The 18,334-nt window shown below is 48.8% G+C and overlaps 1 protein-coding gene across 1 annotated transcript in view; it reads right to left on the bottom strand.

The window, feature by feature from the left end:
* TSPAN8 (tetraspanin 8) overlaps nt 1–16,211 on the bottom strand; it is a 29,284-nt gene extending 13,073 nt beyond the window's left edge. Inside the window, exons 1-3 of the mRNA XM_046681947.1 lie at nt 15,795–16,211; nt 4,815–4,877; nt 517–654 (exon numbers count right to left, since the gene is read on the bottom strand). Of these exons, the coding sequence (XP_046537903.1) occupies nt 517–654; nt 4,815–4,877; nt 15,795–15,854 (261 nt within the window). The 5' untranslated portion in view covers nt 15,855–16,211. The remainder of the gene's footprint in view (nt 1–516; nt 655–4,814; nt 4,878–15,794) is intronic.
* Nucleotides 16,212–18,334: the final 2,123 nt, after the last annotated feature.

The raw sequence follows: 18,334 nt of genomic DNA, 5'->3' as shown, positions 1-18,334 counted from the left end.
ACACTCCAATCCATCTCACGTCATTTCCGGAAGGCGGCCCCTGCCACCCTCTAGCCACACCCAAGGCCTCGAGTTCCCTGGACACGCCAGCCTTGTCCTGCAGGAAGCTCGTCACAGCCTCACCCAGAGCAACACCGTATTCACTGCTGCTTCTGGCTTGAAAGTGCCCTCCTCTCTCTTCTCGGGCCGTCCGGCCGTAGCTGACTGTTTCCTTGTCTGTCTTCCCTCCTGGTTCTAAGTGTGTTAATGCCTATGTGTCATTAGCACAACATCGGGCGCAGAGCAGGTATTCGGAAAGAGCGAATGAGTGAATGAATGAATGAATGACTAAACTTTGTCTTCTCTCAGGGTGTCCTCTAATCTAACTAAACACATTACCTTCCACCATCAAACCGTCTGGACAGAAGTCTGAGTCGAGCCCCACCAGCCTGGGTGAGCCCCGTAGACAGAGGACGGGGCGGGAGGTGACCCCCAGGACCCTGCGGGCGGGCGCGGGGGTTTGTCTGGAGAGCTCACCAGGAGGAGCATGCAGCGGCTCTCCTTCATGGCGCCACAGCAGCCCAGGAAGCCCAGAACCATGATGACGGCGCCCACCGCAATCAAGATGTTCACAGCCACGTAGGGGTTAGCGTCAGAGTCCCCAGAGGTGAGGACCTGGAAATGAAAGAGCAATTAGTGACAGCACACGCCTTTCCCGGGGTTTGCCACTCCACAAATGCCCGGCGGGTCCCGCTCTGCCCGGGCCCTGCTCCCGGACCTGGAGAAGCTCCGTGACCGGAGCAAGCAGAGCCCCGCCCTTGAGGAGCTCCTGTTCCACTGAGGCATCGCTTGTCTGAGGATGCGGCCAGCGTCTGATCTTCCTAAGCTGACAATTTGGATGTTGGAGGGAAGAAACGCAATAGGCTTTTAAAACACCAATTATTTAAAAAGCGTAGAAGGACAGGTACTTTCACCCATGAAAGTTTGCATATTTTGTGTTTTTTACCTAAGAGTGGCATTGTAAAGTATGTGTTTTTTGTGGCAATTTAATTATTTAAATTATAAAGCCAAGTTCCTCAAACTAATGGTAGACCCAACAATATGAATGAATCTCAAAAACACCATGTCCAGCCAAACAAGCCGTATTTAAAAGATGATGGCTCTATGACTCCATTTCTACGACGCTCGAGAACAAGCAAATCTAAGCCATCGCAGCAGGAATCATTGCAGACGCTGAGCAGTGGAGGAAGGAAAGAAGGGCTCGATCTCAACGGAAAACGAGGCAGTTTTATGGGTTAATAAAAACGCTTTGTGTGTTGACTGTAATAGTGATTACACAGGTCTGTGCGTCTGCCAAAACAAACAAAAAAATTTAAACTAAGAAAATAAGTCTAGTTCCTGATATTCCGAATCAATTCTCTCTCCTTGTTTCCGGAAGGAATAGTCCACAGGGTTTTCCAGAAACTCTTTACTTTGCCTGACTGTGAAGTAATGGATGTTGGGGGAAGACCCCAGGGCCCTGTGATGGGTGGGCTACCCACATTCTTCCCCCCACACATTCTCGTCTTCGTCAGAACACCCAGCCCCAGGCGACCACTCGTCCTCAGAGGCGTCCAGGAGTAAATCACAACCGGAAAGTGGAACCGGGTATGCAGACATGAGGGCTGGCAGGAGCCCATCCTCCCCTGTGGCCTCTGTCTGGGGGCTCTCCCCAGGAGGACCACCAGTTCCCAGACTGGCTCAGAGACCCCGCCTCCTGGAACCTGCTGCACAGCATGTAAGTCAGCTCCTTGACGGGAAATAAACACTACTACGCGTGATCTTTACGTTTTCAGAGACTTAAAATCAGCTCATAACCTAGAGGAAACCTTCAGGGGACAATCAGTAGGAAAGAATGTGCTAACGTTGTAAAGGCATTAAAACAAAGATCTGTATTCAAGTAGCGTCCTTAGACACAGCAAGTTTCCAGCCCTGGCCAGTCAGCTAAGCCGGCTGGGCCGCGTCCCGTTCATAAAGGGAACTGGGTCAGCCACCAAAGCCTCCTTTGTCTCTGAGAGTCCACGCTTACAGAGAATGTTTCAATTTGCATATTTAGAGAGCTCGGTTACGTCCTCGAGATTTTTGTTTGTTTTTCAGCTTTTTGTTGTCTGTCAAGATCAGAGCTGAGGAGTCAGTTTTGTTAATAAACAGGCGTGGCATCTGGGTCAAAACAGATCACGATGAAAAAGCAGCATCAGGAAACTGGCTTGACCCACACATCCGCTTCCCCGGCACGTTGTGGCGGTGCAGACAGACCCCTCAGGCGTCCGGGAAGGCGGCCTCGCTGGCTGAGGTGTCAGGACTCTAGTCACAAGCCCAGATGCAGACAGAGCAGGTCAAGCGTCTGCGCGTGAGGCCGGGCTGGTGTGGCCGGCCCTCGTTCAGCAAGTGACGAAGCACCTCTGAGACTGATGTGGGCACAGACCCACCGCAACTGGCGGAAGGCAGTGTGCCAGGTGCCCGGGGGTCCCTGTCTCGCTACAGCCCACGCAGGGGCTGTTGTCACCCAGGGAAGGAGAGGAAATCTGAGCCCGGCGTTCGCTCCCGGAGAGGGGTGGCAGCGTGCTCCAAGCAGTCTCGGACGCTTGGTGTCTGTGTCCGTCTTGGCACACGGAGAAATCCTGTGCTGAGCCTGGGAGCAGAGGCTCAGGTCCCCTGTGGACCGTGAGGGGTCTCCTGGGACAGGACGACGTGCTTGGCCTCCGTGCTGAGTTTATCGTGAGGGAGAAAGCGTCCCTCGGAGACACAGCACAGAGAGGCCGACGATGTGCACAGAGCATCCCGGCAGCCTTCTTCCCTGTGTTTGTGCTCCTGCTGCCGCTCCTAAAGCTGCTGCCTGTTTTCCACCAGAAAAATCCAGCTCTCTGATCCTTTGTCACTGACTTCGGATAAGCATAAACCAGGCCAGTTTCACATACATCAGACCAGTTACTGTCATCCTGGCAGAGCTGCCTTTTGTCCAGGGTTAGAGGCCGACAGAGTAACCAGTGATGCTGCCCAGCCCTGTTAGTGCATCCTCCGCCCAGATGTGGAGTGACAGACTCGCAAGACAGCCCTTCTCCTTTAATCCATTCAATGTGTGTAGTTTCTTAACAGACTAAACACCAAAGTTGTTTACAGGAGCACTGTGGGGAAGGGTAATGTTCCCATATCAATCAGAAAGGAGAGAATGAAGCAAAACACAGGCTGCACACACCTTAGAAGGGCCAGGACATCCTCTAAGCACGTGGCTGCGAATCTCAGTGCTTGATTTTCATTCCCAACATCAGATGTCAGTCTCCGGACAACAGAGACTCTGCTCATCTTCGAAGACCCTTCTCAGCTCAAACCCAGAGCCCACGGCCACCAGGGAGCCCCAGTCACATTTATCAGCCTCCACCAGGAAACAACGTCCAATGGAAAGGGTGTTATCAGCCGGTACCACACCTGCCCCCAATCCCCACCTGGTGAGGCCCAGCCCCCAGAACAGCACCCTGCCTCTGCCACCCCTGGGTGCCCTGACAGTTGAGATCAAACTTTAAAAGAACGAGAGAGAGAGAAAGAGGAGGAAGGAAGGGAGGAAGGAAGGAAGAGAGAGAGAGAAACAGAAAGCTACCCAGTTACGGAAGGACTCAGAAGAGAGTTCATTTGCTCTTACTCTTTCTTACTCTTTCCTTTAACTAGGCTGTCTCCAAAGGCATTTAGCCACATTGTGGTATAATAAGTTTTTATAGAAAATGCGTTACCTTAATTGCTGGCTTAATGTACCTTAATAATTATCAAATAGGAATCAAAATCCTCTTGGAGAGGGAAAGTTTATTTGGGCAAAGACCTTGAAATGGCTCTAGTAGAAAATGTGACCCTGAATAGTGAAGAGAGCCCAGACAACAGAGGAGAAAGCAAGAAGAAGAACTGGGGAGAGAGATTCCTGAGAAGAAGGAGGAAGCAGATGGAAGCCATGGAGGCAGGAGATGGGGTGGGAAAGCCAATGAAACGGCCCCCCAGCCTCACCCTTTCTTCCCACATCTGCACGCCTACGTCGGTGACACTGCGGTGTGGGACAGAAACAGCAAATGAGGAATCCAAAGGCTGGAGCTGGAATAAACTGCGTGAACTAACCTTCCTCCAGACCCGTGGAAACCCTGGTAAGAGCTCTGCACGGGGCATGGAAGGGCGGGTGGTGGGGACTGGGTCTTTTCTTGACAGCAGGAAGCTGGACATCCCCAGCCAACTGCTGAGCTGCAGTCGGGTGAGCAGCCGTCTGCCGTCACAAGGGGCCGCCGTCAATGCCGGGGGCCGCAGGGAATCCACCACCTTCGGACTTTGTTGCCTTTACAACACAGACTCGGATTCTTTGTCTTCAAGAGAACTTCTCACCTTCCTTCCTTCTGGACCACCCCCCGCCCCGCCCCACCCCAATCAGCCGGACTATTGTCCACACACAAGTTGTTCTTGGTGGGGTGGAGGGCGGGCTCTGTCGTCCAGCTACACGTCGGGCTGGTCTCACACAAGGAACGCAGGAGGAGGCTGGTTGCCATTGGTCGGTTCCCCCTCCACTTCCATTGCATCTCCTGTTTGGGGAATAACACCCCCTCCATTCTTCAGAAGGATCCTTCCATGCCTGGCACAGTGCCAGGCCTATCATGAGTGATTTCGATGAATCAAATTGAATTAAATTATAAAATCACATGTTGGCACAAATGATTACATGAGGCAGTTAAAGAAAATGCTATAAAAATATTTATTACTATTACTGTCATCACTATGAGAGAAATAAACTGCTCTGGAAGCAGAGAAACTTGTATTTACTTATTTACCTCTTGACCATCTTTGCTGACTCGTATCCAGATTGCTACTGCCAGGATCAAGATACCACACAGCTGCAGGAAAAAACAAAAATGTTAGCCTCCCAGGAAGATAAACTGCAGCTCTCATTCCACACCTCCCTAACCCGCTGGTTACAAGGTTTATCATCATATGCATTAAATGAGGCACATCCACGTGCAGATAATTGCCAAAATGTTCCACCATCATTGGATAATTGATTTCCCATCTACAGTCCACTCACAGGTCCCGGAGGGAGGTCGTCTCCCCTGGGGAGGAAGGATGCTTTTCCATGTTTCAACCCTAACTCCGCGTTTGCTAGATTGTAACCTACGAAAGACAGTGACGACAGTCTACAGACAAAATATCCTCACTATGCCCCAGGTTGGTCTCTGAGAAGCTGGCTTAGACCAAAAAGGAAGGGAATAACTGACTGATCACCAAAGATTCCTTCAAGATCCAAGGAGGAGGAGGTTGGGACAGACGAGGAGCAGAAGAGCATCTGACAAAGTCTGCAGATGAGCAACGAGGGTTTGCAACACTTTCTGTTCCCAAACAAACTCTTTCAAAAATAAGCTCTGTTCGGCAGTGAAGCTTGCCCAGAAAGCAGGAGCAATGAGGAGGAGGACTTCGGGTCTTAAATTCTTTAATGAGTTTACCAGATTATTTAATTTGGACCAAAGCCAACACATAAAATGGGAAACACATTTTACTTTCGTGTAAGGAAAACCCCTGTCTTTCGGGTTTGGGTTTTTTTTGTTTAAGATTTATATGTTGTGGCCTCAAAAGAAAAATCAAAGCTCTATTATTAGGTGGAGACGTTGAGAACAAGCTTGGTCACATACCAAACACAGCAGGCCCTGGAGGACTTTCCAGACCATTCCGGCCCTTGGCGCTCTGACAGAGCAAAGCGGAGTCCTCCAAACCAGGGCCCTGGCGCGTGACAGTCTCAGGCGGGGCTGGGCCCTGCGCCCGGGATCCCCAAACAGCAGTTTCACTTTTAATGGCTTCTCGTGAGCTGCTGTGGACACGGAGCCAAGGGCTTTGACAGAGAGCAGGGAGCCCTGGAACCACCGGGGAATCTGTGCTCCCGCAAAGATCCCAGAGTTGTCTGGTGCCAACCCGCCTTTGCAGACGAGACTAGACCCCTGAGAGACGACCCCGAGTGGTGAGAACCCAGCGCCCCCAGCCCGTCCTGCCCGCTGTGTGCTTCACTGGGACCGGACGACGAGTCGCCGGCACCTGCAGTTTGATGGTCTCTCGGGTGTGCACATGCAGAAGGAAGACCATCGAAAGCACAGCTCGAAGCCTGGACACCCTCCTTACGTCTTCCCCTCCTTCTGCTGAATCCTGATCTCGTTTGCAGAGGGAGATAAATGCTCCTTTTTATGGTTCCTCATCAATAAATGAGTCTGTAAGAATGTGTGTCAAATGCTAATGAGACCATCTGGGATTTTCAATAATTTTATGGCAGCTGGATTTTGTGTTTATTTCATTTGTTCCCTGATATTTTCTTTCTCTTTTTCTTCTCCTTTAACAAGTAGATTTACACTAATTCTCTTAATAATCACTCTGGCCTTTTGCTTTAACTGGAAATAATAATTATCTGAACAGCTATTATAACAACCACACATCTTAGGAAGCTATCAGGGAGAAACCTGCATGACCCTTGGAGACTGAGTGGGATATTTTTTAAACCCTTCACTTTTTGTTTGTTTCTGTGTGACTTCTTAGTTCACTTTTCAATGTATTTGGACATCAAATCATTCAGAAATCTTACAAAATCACCCATATTTGTGCCTCAAATGATGACTTTAGTCTTCTCAGCCTCTGAAAATTATCTGTAACATTAACACTTAAAAGAAGGAGCATCAGGGGCCGGCCTCGTGGCACAGTGGTTAAGTTTGCACATTCCACTTTGGCAGCCTGGAGTTTGCGGGTTCGGATCCTGGGTGTGGACCTAGCACCACTCATCAAGCCCTGCTGAGGTGGCATCCCACATATAAAATAGAGGAAGACTGGCACAGATATTAGGTCAGCGACAATCTTCCTCGAGCAAAAAGAGGAAGACTGGCAGCAGACGTTAGCTCAGGGCAAATCTTCTTCACCAAAAAAAAAAAAAAAAAAAGCATCAAGACAACAACAAGATACCATTACACCCTGATGAGAATGTCCGAAACCTGGAACACTGACACCACCAAGTGCTGGCGAGGATGGGGAGCAATAGGAACTCTCACTCACTGCTGGCGGGGATGCAAAGTGGTGCAGCCACCTTGGAAGACAGTTTGGTGGTTTCTTACAGAACTAAGCATCCTCTTAACGTACAATCCAAAGGAGCTGAAAACACACCCACAGAAAAACCTCACATGATGTTTATAGCAGCTTATCCATGATTCACAGAGCTGGAGCAACCAGGACGTCCTTCAGCAGGTGAGCAGACAGTCTGTGGTCCATCCAGACATTGGAATATTATTCAGTGTTAAAAAGAAATGAGCTATCAAGCCATGAAGAGACAAGGATGAACCCTAAATGCACGTGACTCAGTGAAAGGAGCCAGTCTGTGAAGGCTCCATACTGTGGATTCCAACTGTGCGGCATTGTGGAACAGACAGAACTACGGAGACAGTAAACGGATCAGGGGTTTCTGGGGCGGGGGAGGATGAACGAGTGGAGCACAGTGTTTTCAGGGCAGTGAAAATACTCTGCATAATATCATAATGACGGATACATGTCAGTGCCATTATACGTTTGTCCAAACCCACAGAAGGTTCCCCACTGAGAGCGAACCCTGATGTAAACTGTGGACTTCGGTGACACTGATGTTCGGGGTAGACGCAGCAGCTATAACAAATGTCCCACCTGGGGGGTGTTGATTGTGGGGGAGGCTGTGCGCGTGGGGGCAGAGGATATACGGGCAATCTCTGTACCTTCCCCCCATTTTGCTCTGAGCCTGAAACTGCTCTAAAAACAATTGTCTTTAGAAAAGAAAGACAGAAAGAAAGAGTTTCCAGTTATTTCAGGAGGTGAGAATATTTTGCCCAGCTTCAATCTTCACAGTTAGGCAAACTTTCTTAGGGATTTAGAAGTTGGCCAAACGACATTTCCATCCCTATCTCTGTCTTTTCTTCAAACTTTATTTTAAAAACTAAAAGAAACAAATGTTTAAAATATATCATTCTCATTTTGTTGAAGAAATCCACATATAAAATCACAGTCTTAATAACATGAAATTATTCATAAACATGTTGAGTGACTTTAACAGTAACTTGATTTTCTACCAGGAGCGGTCGGGCCCGTGCTGACCTGTTCTCCTGCGTTGTCACTGTATCAGCCGTCATCACGGTGCTCCAGCTCTTCGCCCAGTTTGGCCTTAGGGTTTGTCCCGAGTCTTATCACAGTGTGTTACGTAAGTGGGAGCATAAATCAAGAAGGAAGGGTCTGACTCTGTCCACCTCCCACTGATCAAGGAAGCAGCTTCTGTGCGGGACCCTCGTCCACTGGCAGCTGACCCCAGGGGCCTCAAGCCATCTTCTGGTTTCTCCTTGAAGGAAGTCATTGTACCTGTCACTCGGCTCTCAGGGCACACCTTTCTTCTCACGGAATTGGGATGCAGGTGGTCTGAGCCGGGTTCTGAGAAGTTAGGTGACTGGGCTGTGTGCTTACGAGCATGCCGTGGACGGAATTGTCTCCCCCAAACTTGTTTGTTGAAACCCTAAGTTCCAATGTGACTGTATTTAGGGACAGGGCTTTGGGGAGGTAATTAAGGGTGAATGAGGCCATAAGGGTGGGGTCCTAATCCAATAGGATTGGGGGCCTTGCAAGAAGAGGAAGAGAGATGTCGCTCTCCACCACACACACACGAGGAGAGGCCTTATGAGGACTCAGCGAGAAGGCGGCCGTCTGCAAGCCAGGAAGGGGGCTCTCGCCAGAAACCAGACCCCCTGGCACCTTGACCTCAGCCTTCCAGCCTCCAGAACTGTGAGAAAGTCAATTTCTGTTGTTTATCCCAGTCCGTCCATGGTATTTTGTCATGGCTGCCTGAGCTAAGACAGGGCAGGAGCTGAAAACCATAAGCTGCCAGGAAGGAAATGGGATGAGGTTGAGGGTGCGGACCCAGCCGGTCCGTCCGCCTCTCTGATGCCATGTCCCCCGGCACCCTGCTCCCTCCATCTCAACACCATCTCCTGATTTGGTACCGGGCAAAGTGTGTTTGAAGAGTGTTGAAAATGGAGGAGTGAGCTGTGCCGTGATTGGTCCAAAACGGACACTTTTTACACAAGCTTCAGGGAACCCGTCCTGTGCTGTTCCTGAGAGGTTGTGAAAGAATAAGAAAATATCCGAACGGACAACTTGGAAAACAACAGGATTTGTTCTTACAATAACCCCAGAACACGAGAGGCCATGACGACAGGAGTCACGGATCCCGGGAGCCCGGGCATCTTAGGAAAGACCTGCTGTTGCTGTTAATTTCCACGTTTCTTCTGTTATTAAACAGTTATTTGAAAGTCTCGGTTAACTGCATCTCGGTAAGATCACGCGGGCTGTGCAGTTGTTGCTGGTTTGGGATTTCCGGCCTCTGTTTGCGTATCCATCGTCCTCTTTCACATCCTCGTCTCTGATTTTCCTCTGAGAACGCGTCTCACCCTGGGCTTCTGTGTGACCATCTGCATTTAGCGTGATCTCTGGAGTGATTTTAATTCTGTCGTGCTTCCAGGGAACTTGAAGCGCTTCCTCAGTTTACCCATCCCCTTTCCATCTCATCCCGTGGTCTCCAGTTCACTTCTTCTCCGTGGCCCCAGTGGCGGCTCCGTGGGGCTGTTTCCTGGCCGTGCGTTGGTGCCGCCTGCCTGACCCCCTTCAGGATGCTGCCGCGTGTGTCAGGGATGTGCTGTCCTCTGGGGCTGCAGGCGACCTTCTCCCGCATGCGCTCCACAGCGTGTTTATTAGGCTTCTGTTAGATTTTCCCTCATTTGTCCTTGAACAAGAAGAGCCCCAATCTGATCTTTATTCACTGGGTGCAGGATGGGTGCCTGCCTCCTTCCCTAACGAGGCAGGGATGGCACGTCTCCATCTCCTGTTGAGGGGGTCACTGTGCGCTCTCCACGCGCCTGGCTGAGCGTGGCTCTGACCGGCTGGTCCTGCTCCTCATGCAACGTCTGGTCTTCTGATGCTCCGACCAGTGGGGTCAATCAACACACAGCTCTCAGCAGGCCCTGCGGTCTGGGTTTTTCTATCTTCAGCCCCAAACAAGTGACGTTGGTTGTCTCAGTGAGTGCCAAGCACACAGCGAGTCTCCGGGGTTGCATTCTTGTGCGTCTTCTAAACCATTAAGGAACCATCACCCAGGAGCACGGCTGCAAAGCTGACCTTAAACGGCTCTCCACTTAGGGGAAAACTCAACCCCGTTTCTTCCTGTCACGAATAGGGCCTGAGGAAACGCGCTTCAAGCCGTCTTTCCTGCACGAAAGTGTAAAATCACTGAAATCCACACAACTTCAAAATGTGTGAAGAAGGGGAGAGGTCAGCATTTGACTGGCGTCCTGACGTTTCTAAATTACAAAATGACCCAGATTCAGGAAGATTTTTATCACTTTTTCAAAGCTACAACTGCTGTATAGGTGATGCCCGCAGACCTGTCCCCACCCTGGCAGGACCTGGAGCAACAATGCAAGTAACGTCACGGACCACGGGTCTCCGTGTGAGAGGCTGTAAGTCAGGGCAATAACACACACAAACGTGTCCTGTCCTCCTGCCTTCACAAACGTGCCAGCTTAACGCCCCAGAAGACACGGTTCTATTTAGATTCTCAGACTCCTTGGGGTCTGCGACCAGGGGGGCGGCCCCACCCCAGCCCTGCCTCCCGGCTCTGTCTGGAGCCCCGGGGGATCTACCAGGAACGACCGGGCAGCCTTCGACCGCAAGCCAGCTCTGTTCACAAGCTGCTGCCATTGCCGGCGCACAGCACCCCTGGACCACACCCGGACAAGGGCCTGTGCAGCTCTGGGAGCAGGCTGGGGCCCTCTGGGCAGGGAAGTTTGGGGTCCCATATGCCCAAAGTGGAGGCCAGGCTCAGGGTGGAAACACCCCTATAACCCCAAGAGGCCAGAGGAAGATCAGAGTGGTGTTAAAAAATCCCTAATGCTATCACACCAGCTTCCAATGCTCTTAAATTAAAGAGCAACATGCTGGTTGGAACTGGGGAAAATAGCATTAGCTGAATTATTACTGTGTGTCGGTCCTCATTACAGACTTTCACAAAGCACCCCAGTTAATCTTCATGATTCATCCTTCCAGCTGAAGTATCGTCCTCATCTAACAAATGCAGACACTGGGGCACAGAGAAGTCAAGGAACAGGTTCTAGGCCACAGAGCAATACAGGTGGATTCGGGATCTGAATCTCAATCCATTTTCTTTTCATTCTCCTGACTCATCATAGAAGAAGTTCTGCCTCATCGTAATTCTGTCTGTCTTCCTTCCTCCTCTGTTCCACAATCTAACACGGGGGTGTGGTCAGCACCATGCAGAGCAGTTTCATGTCTTTGTCTCATAAAAATGCCTATCCAGTGTTGACTAAAATACCAGTTAAACATTTATTCAGCATTATTCTGATTTCTTTATATGTATTAACATTTAATCTTCACAACAAACCTATGAGGCAGACACTACCACTATCCTGAGGGACACTAAAGTACAGAGAGGTTAACTGATTTCCCCAAGATCACACACTGGCAACGAAGGAGCCGAGGCTCAGCCTGAGGGCTCCCCCACGGGGCTCTGGAGCGTCTCGTCATCACAGTTCCACGCTGAGAGCAGAGCGGCAGGCAACCACTGTATTGACAAAGTTCACACATTGCAGCCATTTCTGAGGGTTTGTCTTGGGGTTCATCAGCTGACAGAATGAAACAGAGTTGTGCCCTATTTTTCAATGTGCCCCTATCTCTAGCTCTGTCTGCTCTGCCTCCGCTCTCAGCACAGCCAACAGAGGCCCAGGCGCCGCGGAGAACACAATGCTGAACACGGGCGCGGGCCCCTGACACCCCGAGCTCTGGCCTCCTGTTCTCTTCAGACGACATCGTGCGTCGCTTCCGTCAGCTGCTCATGCACTTGGCTCCTTCTCACCCCCACCCTTTGGGACCTGGGGGTGTTCCTCCCTCTGCTCTTCCTGAGAGCTGGGCTTTGCATAGCTCTCTCCCTCTGGCAGCAGTTCCACTGCATCCACAGACCAAGCGTCCACGCTCCCGGACCCTGAGACACCCCGAGTGTCTACACTGCTCCCAAGTCTGAGCTGTCCAGGAGGAGCATGAGAGAACCGGGCGGCTCGTCTGTTCCGACACGAGACTGAGAGAAACAGGTTCGGGCTGCAATTCGCCTGTTACCTGCGGGCCCTCTCGGTCACTCCACCTCTAGCCTGAGTGGTCAGGAATGACTTTCACTTCCACAGGTTTTCTTCAATCACTAATTCTAACGAGTGGAAATCGGTGGACATTTATGCGGCATATCTCAAGTTCTCTCACAAAAGGAGCTGGTATGTTTAGCTCAATGACCATGCGCTTGCACGTCTTAGACATATTTCAGCATCTGGCCCTGCTTTGCAAAGGCTTAGTTTTGCAAGTTACACCAGAAAGAATGCATTTGAAAACATGAGGCCACAGATATCTACAAGAAAACCACATCAGTGGAACCGTTAAAATTTCGCTTAGGTAAACATTAGGAATGTGACAAATCGCTAATTTCCTATGACTGATAGTAAAATTCTGAGAACTCTGGGTTGGGGGTGGAGGGGAAAGAAGAAATGGGAACCGTCCCCTCACCTCAGAGACTCCTCCTGCTGTTTAGATTTTCATGGAAATGTGTCTGTCACCTGTTGGCTGAGAATTTATCCCTAGTCTTTACAAATGTAACCGTCCCTCAGGGACTCCATTTCAAGATGCCTCATGGAGAGAATGCAGGTACCCCCGAGAGGCTGATGGAGGAACAAGGCCTTTACCCCGGGAAGTTAGAAATACAGACCTGAAGTCTACAGCATCAGAAAGACTTTGCCTTCATTCTCAAAAAACAGAGATAATGGGAACCATAAAGTAATCAGAGCTCCCAGGACAGCAGTGGCGACGCCCGGGTGTGGCGTGGTGCCCTTCGATACAACTCACCTCGAGCTGATTTTAAATACATAATCCTGCGCCTGTAACATACCCTCTCTTAGACTGTCTTTGTCATTTTGGTTTAAAATTCAGACCTATTCCAAATTCCTTATTAGCTATTTAATGAGACTCTGACCTCTGATGCACCCACAGCAGCCACCAGCACTTCGTGTGCTGTTTTTAACAACAGAGACATATTTTCCAAACTGTTCCATGATTTGAGGATTGCTACCAGTTTGGGACATCTTGTTAAAATAGAAGCCATGAGTTTGTCAGCATATTCATATTCTGGTTTGTTTAAATGGACCCTATATATTCTGTATCACAAAAAGACAATGGTTGTAGTTTTTTAAAAACAGGTGTCAGGGCTTCTTGGAGAAATGGCTGATTCTGGGTCTGCGGCAAGAAATGAGGAAGTGAGCCTGGAACATCTTGTCATACCAAATAGTGAAGAAGTCACCAAAGTCACTAGGATCATGTCCAAAAGCTCAGGAGCCAACCTGAAGATGCTCTGGCTGGCCAAAGACAGAATACAGTGCACGTCAGTGAGGACGAGACCTGTGATGGCCCTTAAGTCTATCACTTTATAAAGGCACTTAAAGAAATACCTGCTTACCACCATTGTACAGGACCAGAAAATTAACTCATCATTCTGAAATCTGCTAAGTAAAGAGTAGAAGCATTTATGCTGCCTTTTTAAATAAAAACGGTAGACCACTGCTAACCAATCAGTAAAGGAGAAATTTCTCCTTATTGAAAGTATTCCAGCCAATAAATGAAAAAAAATGATAGAAATAGGATATCACCAATTTGAAACTCTTAATAAACTAGTGGATTAGGTTCCTGAGCATCAGTGGCTACTAACACCATAAAAAGTGACATGGTCAGACACCACCTGCCTCCTGATGAAAGACACAATATCTTTCACAATGTAGTTGTATGCCCCAAAATAGCAAGCTTCCAGATGCAGCTACTAAGTTAGACATCAGACAGAGGATGGGGACTTGTTGGAAGGCCCCATGGGTATGCAAATAGCAAAATCCAGATCATGGGGATGTCAGGAGACAACATACACACCAGAACATGAAATTTCAAGGGGAAAACGAGACAAAGATGGAGGGAGAACCCAAGGGTGAAAATTGACTTACAGACCGATCACCAGCCACAAGGCGTGACCCTCCCTTGGATTCTGATTCAAACAGGAACTCCTACGAGGCAGTTGGAAATCTGAACCTTGGATGGACATTTGATAATGAATTAAGAAGTTCTTACCAAGTTTTTAGTGTAGATAATGACATTGTGGTTACAGTTTTTAAAGAATTATTTGTCTTTTAGAGATATGTACTAAAATTTTTACAGATGACTGATATGTCTGGGATTTGCTTCAAAATAATATGGGGTGGGGACAGTGGGTGAGAGTATGAACAGGGATGGTTCATGGCCATTGGGGCTGGGGCGTGGGGTGACCCCCTGTCCTCTTTTGTCAATTTTTGAGGCTCTCCAGAGTAAAAACCTAAAGACAAAACCATGCACAGTACACAAGTATTTCTTTGTTTATATTCTACTCTCAAGGGTTAACCAGTTTTAAATATTTCAAAGGAAGAAATTTATCAGGACTACCTTTAAAAAACTGGCATATATTCATGAGTTTCATTTAATATTTGCAAAAGCAGCCCATTTTTCTAGGGAAAAGAGGAAGTACAAAGAAGAAAATGTCATTATTTAATTTAATTTATTTATATGCTCACTCACTTATTTACGTCACCAAGATCTCATCTGTGCTCATTAGGGCTCTGACATCGAATGGAAAGTCACTCTAGGCAATAAGTTACGTTTAATCAGGTGCATCATTGTTTTAACAGCACAGAAACTTACCAACATATAGACCCCAGCTGCCTGTTCACTAAAGGTAAACAGGTGAAAAACAGAACAGAGCTCTCTGCTGCTTATGCTGGACAAGCCGTTTTAAAATCAGAATACGAAATGTTTCTTTCATTTAAGCACTTTGAGCTATCTCTTCTGTTTTACTCTGAACAGCCTTTAATTGCACCATGCACACTAAATGATGATGCCAATGTCCCAGCGTCCCAGCCTGCCTTCACCTTGCTGCCTTTCCATGTCTTATTTCTTCATTTTCCAACATTAGATGCTACTTAATTTATTTGCTATGTCTTATGTCAACAGACTTTCAAGAGAAACATAAGAACTTGCTAAAACACAAATCCTGTTGATGAAAAGGTGGGTGATGACACATTAAAATGCTACTGTAAATTCCTGATACAATTTAGTGGTTTAGTTTAGTCTTTTCATGATTAAATAATTTTATTGCTTCCCTCTCAAGTTTTTTACTACCCACTGTTTCCTCTTTGCCTCTAAAAATGATCCCATTCTCCTGTCCATTGTCTGACGCCCACCGTGCACCGTTCACCTGTTTCAACCCAGATGTAACTAGGAGTCAGGGCTGGGCTCCGAGGGGCTCAGACGGCATTTTCCCCACAGGGACTGGAAGTAGGGAGGCCTGCCTGATACACAACCAACAATAACTGTCCTTTAATTAAGGGGTGCGTTTTCCTCTGTGATTGTTCTGCAACAATATTGAAACATTTATGAAATGTTTATCCTCACAGATCCTGAAGGGCACTTTTTTGAGTCATTGGCTCATTTTCAATTACTGAAATAACCAAAGAAAGAACAAACAAACCCAAACTAGTAAATGGGAACTACGTTTTCCTCCTTCTGCCGTTTCTCCGGTGCGGAGTCTGTTCTCATTTATGGTATTTATGTCAAGATCCCCTTTCTTGCATAAAATTGATAGTTAAAAGAAAAACACTTACCCAGAACAAGAAGTTGAAGATAAACATAGAATATTTTATGCAGCCACTCACACCTGCCATGTCGGAAGTGGGTCAGGCTCCAGATGCTGTGAATTTAGCTGCACAGGCCTGTCCGGCAATGTGCTACGGAGTAATTTGTCTGCAGAGATTTCTGTGCCTGCAGCTTCAGAGCGGAAAAGAAAGCAAAGAAACAGACGAGTAAAACAATCCGGTTACTAAAGTAGATAAAAAATTAACCTGCACATTCAAATATCACAACGGCTATCTCTGGGCAGGCGTGTTCTGCTTGTCATGGCTCCTGGGGCACCCGGCCAGGATATTTATGACGTTTCTCAAAACTACCTCCTCTAAAGTAAACAGATATCAAGTTAAGGGGTGGCGCTGGCCCTGGCAGAGAATGGCACAGAGATAGGAGGCTGCTGATTTCAGAAACCACAGCCCGCCTTCCCTGCCCTCCGTTTCCACAACGGGAAACAGGGTTGTTTTGCTCTGAGATAAATGGACATCGTGTCTCCAACTCATGTTTGCATTGCATTTCCTCAAGAATGGAAAATTTCTTCTAGATGCAATAATAAAACGCATTTAGAAATCAGGAAGTCTGAAGGCTCAGACACAGCAACCTTCCACCCTCAACCCCAGAGCAGGAGGAACAAACATTACACGCACCTGCCTCCCACAGCGTCTACATTTATTTCCAAACAGCTCCACGGAGCTGCCCGAAATGCAGGGAAGTTGGGGGAAGTGCGGAGGGAGAGGCCACCCTGCCCATCATAAGACCATTCAGGTTTTATCTTTATTTCTTTCCAATGCAAAAGGAAAAAAATTCTCCGGAGTCACCCCCTGCCTGCCCCTGCTGCGTTCATGTTGCAGGGCGGCCGTTTCAGCTGCTCGGCTCTTTCCCAGGCGGACCCCGCCCTTCCCTTCGCTTCTCTGATGACTTATGTCCATCAGCAGCTCCTCTCCTCCAGCTCGGTTTCTGGATGCCCATCCTCTCAGACAAAAAGTTCACAATGAGCAGTGGTCCTAGCTCAGTGGCCGTAGATGGCACAGCCTGCTTCTGGCGCTAACAGAAGGCGGTCGTCCCGGGTGAAGGCAAGCCCTGTCGGGTCAGGGAGGAGAGGCTACTCCATGACAGCAACTGGGGGCACGCTGCTCTCTACTTCCTGCCCATGAAAGGGAGCTCTTTGACCTCAGTCCAGTTCAAAATCTGTGCAGAGCCGTCCCCTGCTCTGAATTCCCGCCCCCATTGCCGGGTGGTCCCAGCACCTGCCCAGCTGCGTCGCTGTCTTTCCTGCCTCCCATCTAGCCTCCCATCTAGCCGCCTCCCGGTCCGTGGGCCTCTGCCTCCCCTCCATCGTGGCCCTGGCTCTGCCATTGTTCAGCATTTCATCCCCTCATATGAACATTTCAGCAGAGTCGTAATTTGTTTTCTGCCCTCTCTTCCTCCTTCTTTCTACCTTAACATTCCAGAATGTTCTCTTTGTTCCATGATTCTCTTTGTAAAATACTTATTGGTCATGTAATCCCCCTGATTAAAACCCAATCTAAGGGTGGTTTCCTGTCACCTACAGGGTACATCTCAGACTCCTCAGAACGGCACTTCACACGCGTGGCGAGCAGGCTGTTACTCATCTTCCAGAGCTTTCTCCCTCGGCTCTCCCTACTCCCAGGCTCTGTAACCACAGAATCAGTTTGCAGGCCTAGAGCTCACCTTGGGATTCTGGGCCTCTGTGCCCTCTGTTCCCCCTGCCGGGACTATCCCTTCCAAGCTCCTCCACCTGGTGAGTTACTGCCAACGCCCCTCTGTGCTCGGCCAATGGGCCCATGCCGGGCAGACCTTGGGTTCCTCAGTCCTCAGCCCACTGTAATTGGAGCAAACCTTAGTCTCCAGTTGTCATTCTCTGCTCACTGGTGTTTGTCTCTGCCCTATTTGATTTTTTATGCCTAAAAGGACAAGATCCTGACCCACTTATGTCTACACCCACAGCAGCTGGCAGTGGAGATAATGGATGTGCACTTGCAGCTGAGACCTCAGAAGGTTCAACCAGGGACTCCCTCATGGAGTTAGGAAACCCCAGCATGCTACCCTCCCCAAAAAAGTAAATATCAGGTAAAGAGAAATCATTCCTTTATTTCAGGACTTGTCAGAACCTTTAACTTGCTAATATTCAAGAAGGTGACAAAATGCACAACAATCCCCAAATGAACGTGACCCCAGAAGATACTTTTGAAGGACGTGTCCTTGGATCAGTGTTACAGCTCTTAGACAAACACTGACCTAGACAAAACCTCACATTTCACACCCGAGAAAGTGAAGCCCGGGCGGACCGAGGGGCCCGAGCTCACAGAGCCGACTGGAGGCAGAGCTCTCTCCAGAAATGAGGTCTCCTTGCGACCAGCTCAGTGTTCTCTCTCGAGTTCTGTGCTGTGGTCCCGAGATGAGTCAGTCACCCCTTAGACCCTGAGAAACTGTCGTGGAAGAGACGTGGGACAGAGGAGGGCTGGGAGGGTCAGGATGAATCTCAGACCAGTGCAGACGG

This window comes from Equus quagga, chromosome 1, assembly GCF_021613505.1.
Source record: "Equus quagga isolate Etosha38 chromosome 1, UCLA_HA_Equagga_1.0, whole genome shotgun sequence".
NCBI lineage: Eukaryota > Metazoa > Chordata > Mammalia > Perissodactyla > Equidae > Equus > Equus quagga.
The sequence above is the reverse complement of the archived record's forward strand: the minus strand, read 5'-3'. Positions and strand labels throughout refer to the sequence as shown.